The 20,167-nt window shown below is 37.5% G+C and overlaps 1 protein-coding gene across 1 annotated transcript in view; it reads left to right on the top strand.

The window, feature by feature from the left end:
• UBE2W (ubiquitin conjugating enzyme E2 W) overlaps positions 1-20,167 on the top strand; it is a 75,608-nt gene that overhangs the window by 24,350 nt on the left and 31,091 nt on the right. Inside the window, exon 2 of the mRNA XM_024765740.1 lies at positions 16,852-16,943. Coding sequence (XP_024621508.1) covers positions 16,852-16,943 — 92 coding nt within the window. The remainder of the gene's footprint in view (positions 1-16,851; positions 16,944-20,167) is intronic.

The raw sequence follows: 20,167 nt of genomic DNA, 5'->3' as shown, positions 1-20,167 counted from the left end.
ACTGTTTATTGAAGAGGTTGTCTTTTCCCCATTGTATATTCTTCCATCCTTCCTTGCGGATTAATTGACCATGTAAGCGTGAGTTTCTCTCTGGGCTCTCTTTTCTGTTCTGTTGACTTATGTGTCTTTTTTTGTGTCAGTACCATATTGTTTTGATTCCCTTATCCTAGTAGTATAAGTTGAAATCAGCAAGTGTGTTGCCTCCAGCTTTGTTTTTCTTTCTCAAGTTTGTTTTGGCTATTTGGAGTTTAGTGTTTCCATACAGATTTTAGATTTGTTCTAGTTCTATGAAAAATACATTGGTATTTTGATAGGGGTTGCATTGAATCTGTAGATTTCTTTAGGGAGTATGGTCATTTTAGAAATATTAATGCTTCTAATCCATGAGAATGGTGTATTTTTACATTTGTTTGTGTCGTCTTCACTTTCTTTCATCAATATAGTTTTCCGAGTAAAGGTCTTTAACCTCCTCGGTTAGATTTCTTTCTAGGTATTTAATTTTTGATACAATTGTAAATGGGAATGTTTTCTTAATTTTACTTTCTGATAGTTTCTTGTTCATGTATAGAAACAACAGATTTCTTTTTTTTTTTTTTTTTTGCCCCGGACACGCAGGCTCAGCGGCCATGGCTCACGGGCCCAGCCGCTCCGCGGCATGTGGGATCCTCCCGGACCGGGGCACGAACCCGAGTCCTCTGCATTGCAGGCGGACTCTCAACCACTGAGCCACCAGGGAAGCCCGAAACAACAGATTTCTGTATATTACTTTTGTATCCTTCAACTTTACTAAATTAATTTACTAATTTGAATAGTTTTTTTGGTGGCCTCTCTGTAGGGTTTTCTATGTTTAGTATCATGTCATCTCTAAACAGTAATGGTTTTACTTCTTCCTTTCCAATTTGGGTTTCTTTTGTTTCTTTTTCTTATCTGATTGCTGTGATAATGCCAGTCTTCATATATAATACATTTTGTATTGGAAACAGTTATTTTCATAAAACAGTGTCTGTTAATAAATGATGAATTTATTTTTAAATAAATTAACAACATTTAAATTTTCACAGTTGTAATTTCTATTGCAGTAAATAGCAGTATATCTATATTTTCCCCCTATAAGCAAAAGCTTTTTGGGTTACTCAAAAATTTATAAGTGTAAAAGGCTCCTGAGACCAAAAAGTTTAAGACCTGTTGCTCTAAAGTAAACATTTAAAATTCTTAATGTATACTTTGTTAAGTACACTTTTAGCTATATTCCACACCTTTTGATAGGTAATGTTTTTGTGATAATTCCTTTTTTTTTTGTTTTGTTTTGTTTTGGCTGTGCTGTGGGGCTTGTGGGATCTTAGTTCCTCCACCAGGGATTGAACCTGGGCCCTTGCCAGTGAGAGTACGGAGTTCAAACCACTGGACCGCCAGAGAATTCCCATGATAATTCATTTCTGAATATGTTCTAGTTTCCTTCTTTGATCATTGAGTTGTTCGAAGGTGTGTTTTAAAATTTCCAAATGTATGTGGGTTTTTTCCAGTTCTTTTTGCTGTTGATTTCTAATTTACTGCATTGTGGTCAGAGGATGCGATTTGTATCACAGTTCTTTGAAATTTATTGAGGTAGACTCTATGGCTTCACACCCAGTTTTAATAAATGCTTTGTAAGTGCTTGAAAAGATTTTTTTCTCTAGTTAGTGGCAGTGTTTTTAAAATGCTCTATTCATCAGTGAGCAGGTAGGAAAATAGTAAATACTCTAGATACTTTTAGGCAGAGAGAGATTTCATACAGGTAATAGGTTACAAGGGTATGGTTAGGACTAGAGCAGCAAAAAGGGTAGAGAGGATTTGAGAGGAAGAGGGAGGTTGTCTAAGGATCTGGGAGTTGTTACTACCTATGGCTGGAACCAAAGAGCCTGCACTTGCTACTAAGCTGCTGGTGCACTGGTACAAGTTACTGCTACTTGGTAGAACCATACACACTGCTGCAACTCAGCGAGAACCCAGGAGCTCAACTTTTGCTGATTTTTCTGGAATCTACAGCTGCCAGCTCTTGACTTCAATAGGAGACACCTTCTGTTGGAGGTGTTTCAGAACCAGGAATAAAGTGGGAGGGGGAATGGCATTTTTCTTCTACTTTTTTTCCCCCCAGTACCTTCTGTTGGCAGAATGGAAGACAGGGGAGTCTGACAGAAATAGTTTACGGGCTTTTTTGTCTGCTTGATCTATCCATTACTTTGAGAGATCTTAATAAAATGTCCTACTATGAAGGTAGATTTGTTAATTTTCCTTTGCTTGTCTATTTTCAAAGGTAAGTTGCGTATATACAAGGTTGTTTTTTATCATTTAAATTTATTTTTTTACATAGCAGGTTCTTATTAGCTATCTATTTTATACATATTAGCGGGGTGTATACAAGTTCTATGCTTTTGATGAACTGAACCTTTTATCATTATATAGTTTGTTTTTTTAAAATCTCTGTTAGTATTTTTGGTCTTAAAGTCGGTTTTACTTGATATTAGTGTAACTTTGTCAACTTTATTTGGCCTGGTATCTTTTCTGTCCTTTGATTTTGAACCTTTCGGTGCCCTTATCTTTTAAAAATCACATAAACTGTATATTGTCACCATCTATTTATCTTTTAATTAAAGAACTTTCATTTTTTTACTGACTAACTGGTATAATGGAATTTCTTTCATTTTGTATGATTTTCATTTATCTTTTTTTTGTATCTGTGTCTTAGTGTGGATTGATTTCTTCTTCCTTTTTCTCATTTTGCTTTTTCCACCTCTCCACATTTGGAACTTATACACTCCTATTCTTTTACAGGTTACCGTAGTTATTTTTGCATTTATTTTGCTGTTATCATTCTAGTTTTTATTTCATACTTTTAGTTACGAAAATTTTAATCATGAGGCAAAGTAGAAAAAAGTACAACATCTCTAGTCTTTATTTAGATTCAACAATTAACATTTTTTGTATTTAGTTTTTCTTTCATTTATTTTTTTGTTTAATAAACATTTTTTGTTGTTGTTAAGTCTTATTAAGAAATAACGCACATACCATGATCATTCAAAGTATACAGGCTAATGGCTTTTATTATTCAGAGTTGGTCACCACAGTCAATTTTAGGACAGTTTAATAAACGTTTTTACTAAAGTATGTGTAATATACAGAAAAGTACACAAATCTAAATCTAGAGTTCACATATTCACAAAGTGAATGCATCCTTGTAACCACCACATGAAATAGAATCATACTCATACCCCAGGAGCCTGTCTTGTGACCACTCCTGATGACTGCTTCCTTTTCCCAAAGGTAACCACTGTCTTGACTTCTAATGCCATAGGTTGCTTTTGCCTTTTTGTGAGCTTTATGTAAATGAAATTATATGATACAGGTTTTTTTAAATGTTTTGTTTGATTTCTTTTGCTCAACATTAGTTTATGGGGTCCATGTTCTGTGTAGAACAGATTCATTTTTATTGCAGTGTATGAATATATCACAGATTACCCAATTTACTGTTGACAGGCATTTGAGTTATTTCTGGTTTGGGCCCGTCATGAATAATGCTCCTATAAATATTCTTCTACGTGTGTTTTGTCGAACATACGTATGTTGGGTATATACCTTAGAATGAAATTGGTGGGTCAGAGCATATGTTTATTATATTCAGGTTTACAAAGTAGCACCAAATTGTTTGCCAATTTACACTTCATCCAGCTGTGTATGAGAGTTCCATTTCTTGAACATAATATACTTGTCAACTTGGTCTTGTCAGTTTTTAATGTTAGCCATTTTGGTAGATATATGTCACTATTGTAATATGGCTTTAATTTGCATTTTTCTGTTCCCCACTGAGGTTGACCCTTTTTTCCTATATTTATTGGTCATTAAGATGCTTTCTGTCAATCATGTGTTCTAGTTTCTCACCAATTTTTCCGTTCAGTTTGTCTTTTTTTAAAAATTAATTTGCAGGAATTGTGATAGCTAATTTAAATACATAGTTATCAAAATCTAAAGTTTTATCAGTATGTTTGCACTCTTTTCAAAATATAAAATGACCTTGGAAGGGTTTAACTCCCATCACGTGCCTACCAGTTTATATGTTGATTGCCCTAATCTTACACATTAGGCATTTCTGGCTAATATACTTCATTGCAAATCCAAAATCTAAAAAAAGGCTTAGACTCACAGATATAGAGAACAAATCAGTGGTTACCAGTGGGGAGAGGAAAGGGGGCAGGGGTGAGATAAGAGGCACAAACTATTACGTATAAAAAAAGCTACAAAGTTATATTGTACAACATAGGGAATATAGCCAATATTTTATAATAACTATAAATGGAGTATAACTGTTAAAATTGTGAATTACTATATTGTGCACCTGTAACTTATATAATATTTTACATCAACTATACTTCAATTTAAAAAATGAAAGAGGACTTCCCTGGTGGTTCTGTGGTTAAGACTCCGTGATCCCAGTGCAGGGGGCCCAGATTCAAACCCTGGTCCGGGAACTAGATCCTGCATACCACAACTAAGAGCCCGCATACTGCAACTAAAGATCCTGCATGTGGCAACTAAGACCTGGCGCAGCCAAATAAATAAGTACATAAATATTTTTATTAAAAAAAGCATAGGAAGAACACTGACATAAATCACAGCAAGATCTTTTTTGACCCACCTCCTAGAGTAATGAAAACAAAAATAAACAAATGGGACCTAATAAAATTTAAAAAGCTTTCGCAGGGCTTCCCTGGTGGCGCAGTGGTTGAGAGTCCGCCTGCCGATGCAGGGGGCAACGGGTTCGAGCCCTGGTCTGGGAAGATCCCACATGCCGCGGAGCAACTAGGCCTGTGAGCCACAACTACTGAGCCTGCGCGTCTGGAGCCTGTGCTCCGCAACAAGAGAGGCCGCGATGGTGAGAGGCCTGCACGCCGCGATGAAGAGTGGCCCCCTAGAGAAAGCCCTCGCACAGAAATGAAGACCCAACACAGCCAAATAAATAAATAAAGCTTTTGCACAGCAAAGGAGACCATAAACAAGATGAAAAGACAACCTTCAAAATGGAAGAAAATATTCACAAATGAATCAACGGACAAAGGATTAATCTCCAAAATATATACACAACTCATGCAGCTCAATATCAAAAAACCAAACAACCCAATTTAAAAATGGGCGGAAGACCTAAATAGACATTTCTCCAAAGAAGACATACAGACGGCCAAGAGGCACATGAAAAGATGTTCAACATCACTAATTATTAGAGAAATGCAAATCAAAACTACAGTGAGGTATCACTTCACACCAGTTAGAATGGGCATCATCAGAAAATCTACAAACAATAAATGCTGGAGAGGGTGTGGAGAAAAGGGAACCCTCATACACCTTCGGTGAGAATGTAAATTGTTACAGCCACTATGGAGAACAGTATGGAGGTTCCTTAAAAAACACTAAACATAGGGGGCTTCCCTGGTGGCACAGTGGTTGGGAGTCTGCCTGCCAATGCAGGGGACGCGGGTTCGTGCCCGGGTCCGGGAGGATCCCACATGCCGTGGAGCGCTGAGCCTGCGCGTCCGGAGCCTGTGCTCCGCAACGGGAGAGGCCACAGCAGTGAGAGGCCCGTGTACCGCAAAAAAAAAAAAGACACATGCACCCCAGTGTTCATTGCAGCACTATTTACAATAGCCAGGACATGGAAGCAAGCTAAATGCCCATACACAGATGAATGGATAAAGAAGATGTGGTACATATATACAATGGAATATTACTCAACCATAAAAAGGAATGAAATCAGGTCATTTGTAGAGACGTGGATGGACCTAGAAACTGTCATACACAGTGAAGTAAGTCAGAAAGAGAAAAACAAATATCATATATTAACATATATGTGGAATCTAGAAAAATGGTACAGATGAACCAGTTTGCAAGGCAGAAATAGACAGAGGTAGAGAACAAACATACGGACACCAAGGGGGGAAGGGGGAGGTGGGATGAAATCGGAGATTGGGATTGACATATATGCACTAATATGTATAAGATAGATAACTAATGAGAACCTGCTGTAGCACAGGGAACTCCACTGTACAGTAGAAACTAACACAACTTTGTAAAACAACTATACCTGAATTAAAAAAACAAAAAGTACTTTAAGAAAAAATAAAGTGGAAAAAAGAAATTTAAAATGGCTTAGAAATCAAAACTTTTTGGAAGTTGACTACAAATTTTTCTTGTGAAACCTGAAATGAGTGGGTATGAGATTGTGTAGTGTTTTTTAAAATTTCATATGCTATAAACATTCACATATTTCAGTGCTAAATACTAATTAGTTTGGCGGGATGCATTGTTATTATTTTTATAAAATCCAGAAAATTCTTAATTTTGAAACATCTGGCCCCAGGAATTTTTACATAAGGAATTGTGAGCCTGTGTTGTTTTATACAGTCACTGTTTAGATTTACTTACATATTTACATATTTTTGCTTCCTATGTCTTCTTGCATCTTTCACCTGTCATTTAGGATTATTTTCCAGAAGGAAATTAAGATTTATTGTTTAGCTGCTTACTGTTGGTGGTAAACTCTGTTCTATCTGAAAATACCTTCTTTTCACCTGTGTTCTTGAAACTGTATCTAGTTTTGCTAGGTGTAGGAGTTAAAATTGTCAATTATTTTCACTTAGATGAAAGATAAAGTTCCACTTGTTTTCTAAATCCTAGTATTATCTGACTTCAATTATTGCTCTTAAAATGATAGCCATGATTCTAATTTTACAACGACGTATCTTTGTAGGTAGGTAATCTTTTATCTCTAGTTTTAAGATTAGCTCTTTTTTCAGTTGGTGTTCTGTACTTTCACAGTGATGTGTGTGAGTTTGGGATTCTTTTTATTTATGCTGTTTGGAATTCATCCTGGACTTGGACTTGAGGATTGATGTCTTGAACAATTCTGGGGAATTCTCATGCATTATCTCTTCAAATGTTGCCTCCTATTCTCTTGTATTCTCTTTGTCTCATGTTTTCACCTCTGTTTCTCTGTTACATACTGGAAAAATTCTTCAGACATCTTCCTAGCTGTTAATTCTCTCTTCACCTGTGTTTAACCTATCCACTGAGTTTAAAAAGGTTTTTTTTTTTCTTATTTAGATACATTTCACATGCCATAGAATTCATCCACTTAAAGTGTACAATCAGTGATTTTTTTTTTTTTTTTAGTATATGTACCCAGTTGTGCAACTGTCCCCATTATCTAATAGAAAATTTTCATCATCCCCAGAAGAAAACCTTGTACCCATAAACATTCACTCTCCATCTTCTTCCCATCTGCTGGCAGACACCAGTCTAATTTTTATGTCTATAGATTTGCCTCTTCTGGGCATTTCATATAAATGGTATCAACCTATATGTGGTCTTCTGTGACTGACCACTTTTACTTACCATAATGTTTCTGAGGTTACTCCATGTTGCAGCATGTATCAGTACTTCATTCTTTTTTTTTTTTTTTTTTATGGCCAAATAACATTCCATTGTATGAATACAACAGATTTTGTTTACCTGTTCATCAGTTAATAGACATTTGGGTAGCCTCTATTTTTTTCTGTTATGATTAATGCTGTTTTGAACATTTGTGTTCATGTTTTTATGTGGATATGTTTTCTTCATCCATTGAGCCTTTAAATCTAATTATATAAGAAATATACTTCTACATTCTTGTTGTAAAAGAGTCATAATATGAAAGTATATGGTGTAAACAGGGGTGTCCTCTTTCTCCTCCATTTATGCTGCTAGGAGGGAACTACTATAAAATAGCTGGATGTGCTTCTCTCTCCCATATGCGTTTATATGACGTTTGTATAAACCTCTTGCTTTTGTTTTAATATAAAGGAATTATATGTATTTTTGAGGCCTTTTTTTTTTTCCATTTCAGTATGTTTTAGGATTCTTCTGTTGTTGTTAGTACACAGAGATCCACATCATTCTTAATGGCTGTGTAGCCTTATTTCAATAGGCCATAATTTGTATAATTATTGACAAACACATATATTGTTTCTGGATTTCGCATACAGTGAAGCAGTCAACATCCTTATTAATTTTTTAAAAAAGCATTTACCGAGGAAAAGCATTTGTCAGGCACAGTTTTGAATGCTAGGATTACAAAGATAAGTAGACCATAATCTCTGCCTTAGGTTGCTCACAGTTATATAAATGCTACAAGAACATTAAGTAAATTAATTGGGGAACTGGTGCTTTTCCAGCTAGGAAGATAGATTTTTATTGCATCAGGTATTTTATGCTATTGTCTTCTGAATAATTTCTCATTTGGTTCTTACTACTTTTTTAAGTATTTTTCTAGATTCTGAAAAGACAAATTGTTGCCTCAGTGGATAGAAGTTATATTCCCCAGGATTTTTTTTTTTTTTTTTTTGCTTCTGTGTGTTGCCTGGGGCATTTCTTCCTTGACCACTTGATTAAATTCTTGCCTAAGGTTCTCAGCAGGAATTCAGACTCAGACCCATGTGGGTGTCTGCTTGAGATTTTGACATTTCATGGGAGACGTTTTTTCTTCCTATACCCATTGCTAAGTTCTAAGCAGGTAAATTTCATTGTTATCTCTTTCTGTGCCGTTTATCTTATTCACTATTACACTGAGGGGTCATAGTTTTATGCAGGTCTTCCGAGAGATTCCTCACTTTCTGGTCTTGTCCCCCTTGGGTTTGGTACCCCCCTTGGGTTTCGTAGAAAACCCCAAAGTGAAATCCAACCCTGATCCTTTGAATATTTCAAAGTTCGTGTGTTCACTTTGTTTTTGTTTTCTGTGGAATTGTTCAGAGTATCTACATTGTGCAGGAAATAAAATTTTGTTTAGTCTTTAAATGCATTCTTCCTTTAGCTTTCAGTATACCACGGTCCTGGTTTTTCTCCCCTTTGATCACTCTCTTTTTGAACACTGCTGTACCCTGAAAGCATGTAGAGATTATTTACATATTTGTCTCTTTTTAGACTGTGGGCTCTTCACAGACAGGACTCATTTAGTCTTGTCATTTTTTTGCATCCCAGTCTGATTTTTGAAAATGTTAGTTTAATTTTAAATTTTTTATTCTTTTGGCCATGCTGAGCAGCTTGTAGGATCTTAGTTCCCCGACCACTGATCCAGGTCACTGCCAGGCCCCCAGCAGTGAAAGTGCCGAGTCCTAACCACTGGGCCACCGGGGAATTCCCCAAAATGTTAGCTTAAAATAAGAATGAACGCCTTGATTTGTTGAAGGCTTTCCATTTCCTAAAAGGGGGAAAAGTTTCAATAAATAAATGTTAGAATTAAGGGCTATAGAAGTATACTTAGGAAAAAAGTATTTTTTCTTAATTTGCATGAATCAAATTCTACCTTATTTTAAAATAAGGTAAAATCATTTCAGTGCCGTGTCATCTCACCCTGAAAGAAGAAAAATGTTGTAATTGTTTAATGTTGTTGGGGGGAAAGTAGTAATTTATTAGTGAAATGATGTTAATGTATATGGTATTCTTATTATTTTTTCTATCACATCCTCCTATTGTTAACCTTCCACCTTTAGTTGATTGTTAGATGAAATTAGAGAAAACATGTTGGACATTTTATGTACAGTTGCATTAGCAATCATTGTTATATAGCTCTACATTTTTAATGTTTTCCCCACTCTTGTTTATATTTCTTCCTACCCTAAATAAGGATTTCTACCCTTTAGAATAGTTTCTCAAAGTGTCAGTTTTAAATAAAATTTTGCAAGATGTGAGGCCTAACTCTCCAACTCCTTAACTTGCTCCATTTTTCATCACATTTTAATATACCATACACTTATTTGTTTTTGTTATTATTTATTAACTCTCTTCTCTCACTAGAGTTTAAGCTTTACAGGGCCAGGAATCTTGTCAGTTTGTCCATTGATGTACTGCCATTATTAGTATCTAAGAGGGATATATTCTCGCCTGGTTTTGATTCATAACCATAAGAGTATCATTTAAATATTTTGTGGCTTGGTTTCAACATATATTAGTGTGGGATGATACTTACACAAATACATTATTTAGAAGCTGAACTGTTTTATATATGAATGAGCTTTCTAGCATGCTATTTAAAATACTTAGTCCAGGGGCTTCCCTGGTGGCGCAGTGGTTAAGAATTTGCCTGCCAATGCAGGGGACATGGGTTCGAGCCCTGGTCCGGGAAGATCCCACATGCCGCGGAGCAACTAGGCCCATGCGCCACAACTACTGAGCCTGCGCTCTAGAGCCTGCGAGCCACAACTACTGAAGCCCGTGTGCCACAACTACTGAAGCCCACACGCCTAGAGCCTGTGCTCTGCAACAAGAGAAGCCACCACAATGAGAAGCCTGCACCCCGCAACAAAGAAGCCTGTGCCCCGCTCACTGCAACTAGAGAAAGCCCACGTGCAGCAGCGAAGACCCAATGCAGCCAAAAATTAAAATAAATTAAAAAAAATTTTTTTAAATACTTAGTCTATTTTTCTTTTTTTAATTAATAACATTTCATTGAGCGTGGTATTCTTCATTAAACACTAATGTTCTCTGTCATACAACTGTAGTAGTACTTTTTTTTTTTTTTTTTTTGCGGTACGCGGGCCTCTCACTGTGTGGCCTCTCCCGTTGCGGAGCACAGGCTCAGCAGCCACGGCTCACGGGCCCAGCCGCTCCGCCGCATGTGGGATCTTCCCGGACCGGGGCACAAACCCGTGTCCCCTGCATCGGCAGGCACACTCTCAACCACTGCGCCACCAGGGAAGCCCCAGTAGTACTTTTTATACAGTCATACCCATCATCCTCGGCTGTCTGAAAAAGCAAAACTTGAACTAATATATAAGCATGAGCTTTGATGAAAATGATCGGAAGCCGAAGAGGTAAAGATGGCATCATTGGGATGAAACACCATGTTTTAGCACTGTGCTGCACATAGTGTGGTCTGTGGACCTCTTACTGGGCTGTGCTTTTCATTTTATGAAGACTTGGAAAAATTGTACCTAATTTCTCCTGTTAATTTCAGTGGGGGAGTATAGTATGGTTTAAGAGCAAATGAAGCAATAAGTGTTAGCCAGTGTTAAGTGCCAGCACTGAAGATTGGTTAGGATTTGTTACACGAAAATAATGTGATATATTCACCAGAATAAGTAAACCCTTTTGCTTGGTAATGTATGGTGGGGCTAGGGAGGGGGAAACAGCAAATAAAAGAGAAAGAAAAGAGGAGAAAGAAAGAGAATGTCAGTGACTAGAGGTTAGATATTATGACAAGTTATTGATAGTCAAAGAGCAGATGACAGTTAAAAAAGTGAAAACTGGGGCTATCAAGCTATCAGAACTATATACTGAAGGATCATGTGGGCTTGTAGACCTCACTGTTGTCTGAGGATGTCACAATAATCATTTTTTTAAAAAAACGTTTTACATCTTTATTGGAGTATAATTGCGAGTAATCATTATTAACAGACTAAATTATGTACAATACACATAATGTCAATGATCTGTATTAGAGTTCAGAGTTTTACCATGTTGACTTAAAATTTTTTTGATATTTAAAAGTGTTAGTCTTCATTTTATCTCATTTCCTGATCATGCCAACACATTCAAACTTGGTTTAACATTATGGGTCTTTGTTGGGACAGGCATTGATATTATCAGTTGGGGGAAATGGAACAGGACTGATTAGAACATAGTGATTACGTGTTTTTGTTTTTGTTTTTCTTTTTTGGCTGTCCCACACGGCATGCGGGATCTTGGTCCCCTGACCAGGGATCAGACCTGTGCCCCCTGCAGTGGAAGTGTGGAGTGCTAACTACTGGACCGCCAGGGAATTCCCATAGTGGTTACAGTTTTTAAAGTGATCTTTAAATTGCTTTTATTCTTTTGTATAAAAACTGTATCTTGGGCTTCCCTGGTGGCGCAGTGGTTAAGAGTCCGCCTGCTGATGCAGGGGACACGGGTTCGTGTCCCGGTCCGGGAAGATCCCACATGCCGCGGAGCGGCTGGGCCCGTGAGCCATGGCCGCTGAGCCTGTGCGTCCAGAACCTGTGCTGTGCAACGGGAGAGGCCACAACAGTGAGAGGCCCGCGTACCACAAAAAAAAAACCAAACTGTATCTTGAGCTTTCCAAGGACTTTAAATCTCAGAAGGCTAAGAGTAATAATATATGTGTCTGTTTTATTCTGTTGGCCTTTTTATGTCCCCACACTTCACCTTTGCTGTGAAGCAGCTACTCTAGTGATTCTTGGAGAAGTGGTAGTGGAGAAGAGGAAACGTTAAGCTCCTGGGCAGCCTTTTCATGTTACATAAATACTCTCCTCGACCCCTATAGTAAGCACCAGTCATAGGGAAGAGGAAATCTCAAGAATAATCCCTTATGTGTACTGAAGGGGGAAAAAGTTTTAGGCACTGAACTTGTGTCACTCTTAAGTGCAGGGTCACACATCCTAGGATGTTGTAGTAGTCTAGAGACTCAGCCATCGTATGATGACGTACAGGAATGCCATTCAGTTTTGTGTTGTTTCCCAACATCTTGTTGATAATAGTTAACTGCAAAATTTGTCAGTGGTTTTCTTACCCCCAAAAGTAGTAAATTTCAGTGGATTCATATCATTTAGCTTCATTTGCATTCATAAGGAAGGAGAGAAAGGGAGGTGCTGGCTGGACTATAGAGCCACTGAAAAGCCAAGCCAGTTCTGAAAGTGTTAAATCTTTTTTTTCCATGGTATTTAGGTATATCAGGATCTTTTTTTACTGAGTATATAAACCCACTTGGATCTCTTAGAAGAGCTCAAATTCCTGTGCGTTTTCCAGACTTGAGCCAATGCAAGATGAGGGCTAGATAGAATTTTTAGGTTTACTCTAGATTTGGGATGCTTTAAAACATTTAGATTCTGGGCCTGGCCTTTTTGCCTGGGGTGCTTTAAAACATTTAGGTTCTGGGCCTGGCCTTTTTGCCTTGGAAGACAGATGTACTGCTGTACACAGTCTGGGAATAAAGTGCATATTTATAGATTGAGATCACGTATCGCCGGGTACGTGTTAAATATTGAGAGAACAATCATTTTAGGCATATTAAATTTACTCAGAAAATTAATTTTTATTTTTCAGGTGGTTCTAGTACTTAAAGTTAGGAAAATCAAACTTTTTTTTTTAAGTGGGTTGTCTACTCTAGCCACTTTTTAAAAAAAATATTTATTTTATTTGTTTATTTGGTTGCATCAGGTCTTAGTTGCGACAGGCGGGCTCCTTAGTTGCAGCTCGCCAGCTCCTTAGTTGTGGCATGTGAACTCTTAGTTGTGGCATGCATGTGGGATCTAGTTCCCTGACCAGGGATCAAACCTGGGCCCCCTGCATTGGGAGCGCGGAGTCTTAGCCACTGTGCCACCAGGGAAGTCCCCAGGAAAGTCACACTTTTATTAATAACATATATCATATATTTTTTTAATGCACAATTTTTCCCCTACTTTAACATATCTGAAATCAAGATATGTCTAATCAGTGGTGTGTAATTGTTTAATTGGTAGCAGTTTTCCTTTCCTAGTATTACATAAAATAATAGTGCGTCTTATGATTGATTGTCTAAGATTCAGAGAACCATGGTACGTTTGTAATATATGTAATTAATTTTCCCATACCTCTCCGATTTAGGGACAGACAGGGTAGCATTTGGCTATGAACCTTTGGAACTGTTAATTTTTCAGCCCCCTTAGCTCCCAGTAGTTTGTAAGTAGTTCTGCTTCTTTACTTAGTTACCTTCTGCACGTTATTTTCCAGTTATCTCAATTCTAGGCTCTCATTTTCACCACTGTCTAGGAAAGCAGCCAATGTTGCCCTGATGGTCTAATAATCTGGTGGTATCACTGCTTTTGCTAGTGTTCTAATGCACGTGTTTCTCATCTACTTTTGCTGAGACTTTGTCTTCAGAGTTAGGAGGTGAATGCTTCCTCATGTGATGATAGCTTTCTGTTGATAGATGCTCCATGGTATGATCTCTAAACAGTTACGCTAGTTCTTCACATTTTCAAGTGAGTATGAATTTTCCTTTATTTTTACATTGAACTCTTTTAAGTCCTCCTTTTTTAGCTTCTGTGTTCATATTCAGGGTTCTTAGAAGAGCCAGAGGACCCTTGAGGGACCTGTTTGCTTACTTAAAGACACTTCCTGCCCTCTTTAATGATTATTGTTCCGGGAAGGATCCCTAAGAGTGAATTCCCTGTTTCTATGAGCCTGCCAGACACACTGTTTGACCTTCTATTCTTTTTTTTTTTTTTTTCCCGGTAAGTTTTATTAGTACACTGGTAAATCATTAGTTTTATTAGTGTGCTTAGTAAGTACTCATTAACCCCCCAAATGTTCGTCCTGCTCTGTCTCTTCATTGCAGAAGATGTGGATGTGCAAGGTAGTTTATTGCCTGATAGCAGAGACAGTAAGGGACTGGCATGAATTGTCTTTTTAATGTAGTGACTCCACCCCTCAATTAAAAAACATGCTCCAGTGAATGTCTTGGATTCTGACCTGTGATACTGAAATTGAAATGATGAAGTGGATGATAGCCCCTTCTAAATGGGAGAGGTTGGAGCAGAGGTTCTGTATTAATCATCTTTCGCTGTGTGACACGTTACCCCCAAATTTAGTGATTTGAAAGAACAAGCATTTATAATCCCATGTAATTCGAAGAGTCTTGAAGCAGAGAGTTGGATTCTGGCTTGAGTTTGCAGGCAGTATACTGGCCCCAGCTGTGGTCATCTGAAATCTTGGCTGGAATTGGAGATTCCAGATGGGAGATTCTTCCAAATCATCCATGGTTATTGGCAGGCGGCCCTAACCTTACCGCGTAGGCCTCTGAATTGGACTGTTCACAATATGGCAAGTGATTCTAGAGAGAATGACCCAGATTTAAATCATAATCTTTCATAACCTCATCTTGGGAGTGATATACCATCATTTCTGCTGTATTCTATCGGTTACACAGACCAACTCTGGTACAGTGTGGGAGGGAACTACACTAGGATGGGAATACCAGGAGGCAGTTACTTGGAGATTGTCTTGGAGTTTGGCTATACCACAGGCCCCTTTCTTTGTAGACCTATAATAAGTAGTGTCAGGGTAGGGAAAACTTTTCTTTTTCCACAGTGCTCTTCACCGTTATCTTCAGGAGACCAAGGAATAATTACACCAACACGATTCTTCTTAACTTGCCTTTATATCCTGTTTCAGTTGGTAGCTATGCAAATCGACCTTCCTTTATATCTTAATTCAATAACAAGGGCTGTCTTCCTTGTCTTAGTAAAGTCTTCAAGATCTGGAGGATTTCCACAGCAGTGTTTCCCAAAATGTAGTCATTGAAAGGAGACTTTTCCAAGATGCCCTACACTGAGAGGATTCCAGTACTTTTGGAAGCCTGTATGTTGTCTTCCTCCCCTTAGAGAATCATTGTGCAAGTTCGTATATCAGAAGTCTCTGAGAATTCCTGCTTTAAAAAAAAATCCTTTTTTCTTTTTGTTGTTGAGCCCAGTGTTTCTGAAAATTTACTTGATCACAGAACCCACATTTGTTGACAGAAGTAGAATAAATCAAAAACCCTCTTCTAACATAGACACTTATCACAAATATAATCCTCCTTTATTCAAAACAAATTGTTTATGCAGCTTTATTTCTACATTTTGGATAATTAAAATTTTTCTAAACTAATTTTCAATTTGTAATTTTTGCATTTTAGAAGGCAGCTGAGGTCAGAAGTCGCAATTAGTTGGTATCTTATTTTCCATATTACTAGCAGTTATGGAATTGCACCATCTGAGGAAGAGTTTTCACTTTTGGCAATTTAAAGAGCCATTGATTCTCAGCAAAGAAGGGAGGAGTTTTCTATTCTGTAGTGTTGTTAGATGGTGGTAAGCTTATTTAAAGGCGTTATGAATTGAAAAGATCTAGAAACATTGCTGTATTGATAGTAATATTTCATTGTCTAGAAAAATCAGAAGCTAGCTTTTAAGTAGAGAGTTGTTTGGAATTCTGAACAGAAGTCCATGCTTGTGTGCTTTAATCCAAGAAAAGATGTTCATTAAGAATTTTTATAATGTTACATGCACTTCTAATAACATTGGTTATTTTGTTTTTAAACCTGTAAATTATGGGCTGCTGTGGTTTTTGTTTTGCATTATTGTATACTGAAAAAGAATGTCCACTGATGATAACAAGGGAAGAACTGAACAATAAAAGCTGTACAAACAAGAATGCAAATACATAGCCATTTGGGGGCATCTAGTATGTGAAAAAATAACTTTATGTATCTCAGGCCCTGGTATGTTATATTCTGGTGTTGAAAGATTAAATTATATGCGAATGATCCTATTTTAAGAAAATAAACAGGGGCTGTAAATTGTAAATTAAAATTATTTTAAACTTCTTCAAAAGACTTTTTAACTTAATATAGTTCTTCTCGAAAGCCTGTCTGTCTGAAATGATGCTTTCTTTAAGGATTATGGAGAACTGTGGTTTTTATAATTGAAAAGCAGTAAAGGAAACCCTGCTAAAACTTTTAAGCATTTATAACCTTATAACTTTAATGGAGTAGTTTTGAGGTTTTATAGGTAGCTGGCTGCTCTTCATAACCACTTTACAACATCTAAGTTTACAAATATATTTAGAAATATTTTGACCATAGATTGTGAGTTATAGGACAGGCAATTAAAAATTTGAGAATTAGGCATGTAAAATATGCCTAATTCTTGTAAGGGGCTTGTAAAGGAAAAGGCATGAGCATTTGGACGAAGTTTAATCAAGGATTTCAGACTGTGTGAATAGAAGTATATTATGTTGTAAGGAAAAAATGTACAAGTTATTATTGATATTCTTTTCTAGAAACGACTACAGAAAGAACTGTTGGCTTTGCAAAATGACCCACCTCCCGGAATGACTTTAAATGAAAAGAGTGTTCAAAATTCAATTACACAGTAAGTGTTTAAGTTTTAAAGTACTTGTTTGTTTTTCTTTTGTTATCAATGTAATGTATGAATATATACTCGTTTTAAAAATACAGAATTATTTTCTTATTTCATCCCATTCTCTTCCACCAAGAGGTAAGTACAGTAAACAGATCTTATTCTGTCCATTTATATATACAATTGTATTTTATAAAAGTTTCCTGCTAATGAGGCAGCGTTTAAAAACTTTGGTCTGACTTTGTTATGAAATGTTCTTCACCTGTAATAGAGCAGTTTGGTATGAGGTTATTTATCAGACTTTTCAAAAACATTTAAGGCTCTGAAGAGAATGACAGTCAAGAGGTATCTCTATCCCTGTCCCCTGAACATACTACGTAGTTGCTTTCTTTACAGAAGGGTAGCTAAATGAATGTCAGACTCTTAGCATTCTCATTTAATAATAAGAAACTTTTCCATGAGGATGAAAAAGTGAAGGGTAGAAGGAGGACATAGAAGTATTCTCTAATTTAGCTCCTTCCGTGGGAGTGGAGCAGAAGTCTCTTCCCAGGTATGTGCCAAGAAGAGTAGAGATATGGGTCCCCTCTGTTAAAAATGAGCATTTGAATTAAAGTGTTTTCAAGAGTATCATCCTAAGATTTCACAACCCAGCGTGGTCTATCCTTACCACTCCTTTGATTTAACAGTTCTGTTAGACAAGGGTAAATGTTCTAAAATGGGAAATTTTTAAGCAATTGACTCTCGCCTTAAAAAAAAACTCCAAAAATGTAAAAGGGGTAGAAGCCAACAAGAAAAAGTTTACTATAGACCAACTTGTAGGACAAATTGAACAATTCAAATATTTAGTGATATTCTGGGTCCAAAGAGCAAAAGTGACCAAAGCTCACACAACAGGGACATATTTATTTTCAGAAGAAACAATTTTGGTTACCTTTGACTTTGACATTTGAGTCAGTACTTAAGACAGGAGCCAAGCTTTAAGAACAGGAATATGAAGAAAGGGTATGTTGATGTTTGAATGGATATACTGATGTTTGAAAATGTAGTATGGGGGACTTCCCTGGTGGTCCAGTGGTTAGAATTCCATGCTTCCACTGCAGGGGGTATGGGTTCGATCCCTGGTCTGGGAACTAAGATCCCCCATGCTGTACAGCACAGCCAAAAAAAAGAAAAAAAGGAAAAAAAATGTAGTGTGTATTACTACATACTGTAGATACTATAGAGTATCTAGCTCTATAATGATCTCTTTGAAACGTTGCTGGGTTCTCAGTTGACTGAGCAGTTTTAGATTCACTGCCAAGTGAGTGGAAGGTACAGAGATTTCCCATGGACCCTCTGCTTCCACACATGCCATAGCCTCTCTAATTTATCAGCATCCCCCACCAGAGTGGCACATTTGTTAGAACTGATGACCCTACACTGACATGTCATAATCACTCAAAGTCTGTAGTTTACATTACAGTTCACTCTTGATACATTCTATGGATTTGGACAAATGTATAGCGACATGTATCATCATCATGGTATCATACAGCACTTACACTGCCCTAAAAATCCTCTGTGCCTCATCTATTCATCCTTCTGTCCCCTCCCAGCAACCCCTGGCAACCAGTGATCTTTTTACTGTCTCCATAGTTTTCCCTTTTCCAGAGTGTCATATAGTTAGAATCACACAGTGTGTAACCTTTTCAGACTGGCTTCTTTCACTTAGTAATATTCATTTAAGGTTCTTCCATGTCTTTTCATGGCTCTCAATTGACTTTTCATTTATCTCAAACGGAATTTAAAATGGAGCACACATTTAGAGTATAAAGCATTTGTTCTATATGATTAAACAAGTGACTGTTTTTTGTTCTATATCATTAAACAGGTGGATTATACTCCATTTTCATCTTTTCCCTCTTTACCTTTGTTAACCTGCCTCAGAATATCCTATAAGAGCTAGCCCTATAGTTTTCAAGGAAGTAGGTACCAATCGTTTCCACTTTCAACCTTTATTTTTTTGGGGGTGGGGAGGAACTACACAGCACAATGATTTATAAAAAGTTAAAGGACCATCTTATGTTTTTAAAATTGAAATATTTGTATAGATATTTCTACCACAAATTATAACTACTGGGACTTCCCTGGTGGTGCCATGGTTAAGAATCTGCCTGCCAGTGCAGGGGACATGGGTTCAAGCCCTGGTCCGGGAAGATCCCACATACTGAGGAGCAAGTAAGCCCATGCGCCACAACTACTGAAACCACGTGCCACAACTACTGAAGCCCGAGGGCCTAGAGCCTGTGCTCCACAACAAAGAGTAGCCCTGCTCACGCAGCAATGAAGACCCAATGCAGCCGAAAGTGTAACTACCAAAATAAACAGCATCTTTGCTACAGAATAAACCTGTCACTTAGAGATGTTTGTCAGGCAAGAATTTTTCTTTTAAAATAATTTACTGTAAATGAACCACAAAAGTTTTATTATCTTTGGACCATCTTCCAGGGTATGAAAATAGACTTATAAAAATTAGATCTTGGGAATTCCCTGGCAGTCTAGTGTTTAGGACTCCCCTTCCACTGAAGCATTATCTCCAAAGTGGAAGAATTACAAATCAAATTTTTTTTTAATAAGTTTTTTTATTTATTTTATTTTTGGCTGCATTGGGTCTCTGTTGCTGCACGCGGGCTTTCTCTAGTTGCGGTGAGTGGGGGCTACTCTTCGTTGGGGTGTGCGGGCTTCTCATTGCGGTGGCTTCTCTTTGTTGCAGAGCACGGGCTCCAGGCATGCGGGCTTCAGTAGTTGTGGCTCGCGGGCTGAGTAGTTGTGATGCACGGGCCTTAGTTGCTCCATGGCATGTGGGATCTTCCTGGACCAGGGCTTGAACCCGTGTCTCCTGCATTAGCAGGCGGATTCTTAACCACTGCACCACCAGGAAAATCCAAACCAAATATTAATCTAGTTGAAAGAGACACATATAGTTAACAGGAAATAAACACTGATTTTAAAATACTGTTGTATATATACCTTTTCCTATTCAGTTCTTTAGTTTCTTTAATCAGGCGACGGCAGAAGCTGAAGCAAAAGATAGACATCAGAGCAATCAGAGATAGGGCAAAAAAACAATGTTTTGATGTAACTACTGACCTATTTTTTTTTGCGGTACGCGGGCCTCTCACTGTTGTGGCCTCTCCCGTTGCGGAGCACAGGCTCCGGACGCGCAGGCTCAGCGGCCATGGCTCACGGGCCCAGCC

This window comes from Neophocaena asiaeorientalis, unplaced genomic scaffold (assembly GCF_003031525.2).
Source record: "Neophocaena asiaeorientalis asiaeorientalis breed wild unplaced genomic scaffold, Neophocaena_asiaeorientalis_V1.1 scaffold417, whole genome shotgun sequence".
Lineage (NCBI taxonomy): Eukaryota > Metazoa > Chordata > Mammalia > Artiodactyla > Phocoenidae > Neophocaena > Neophocaena asiaeorientalis.
Note: the sequence above shows the minus strand (reverse complement) of the source record. Positions and strands in the feature narration are given on the sequence as shown.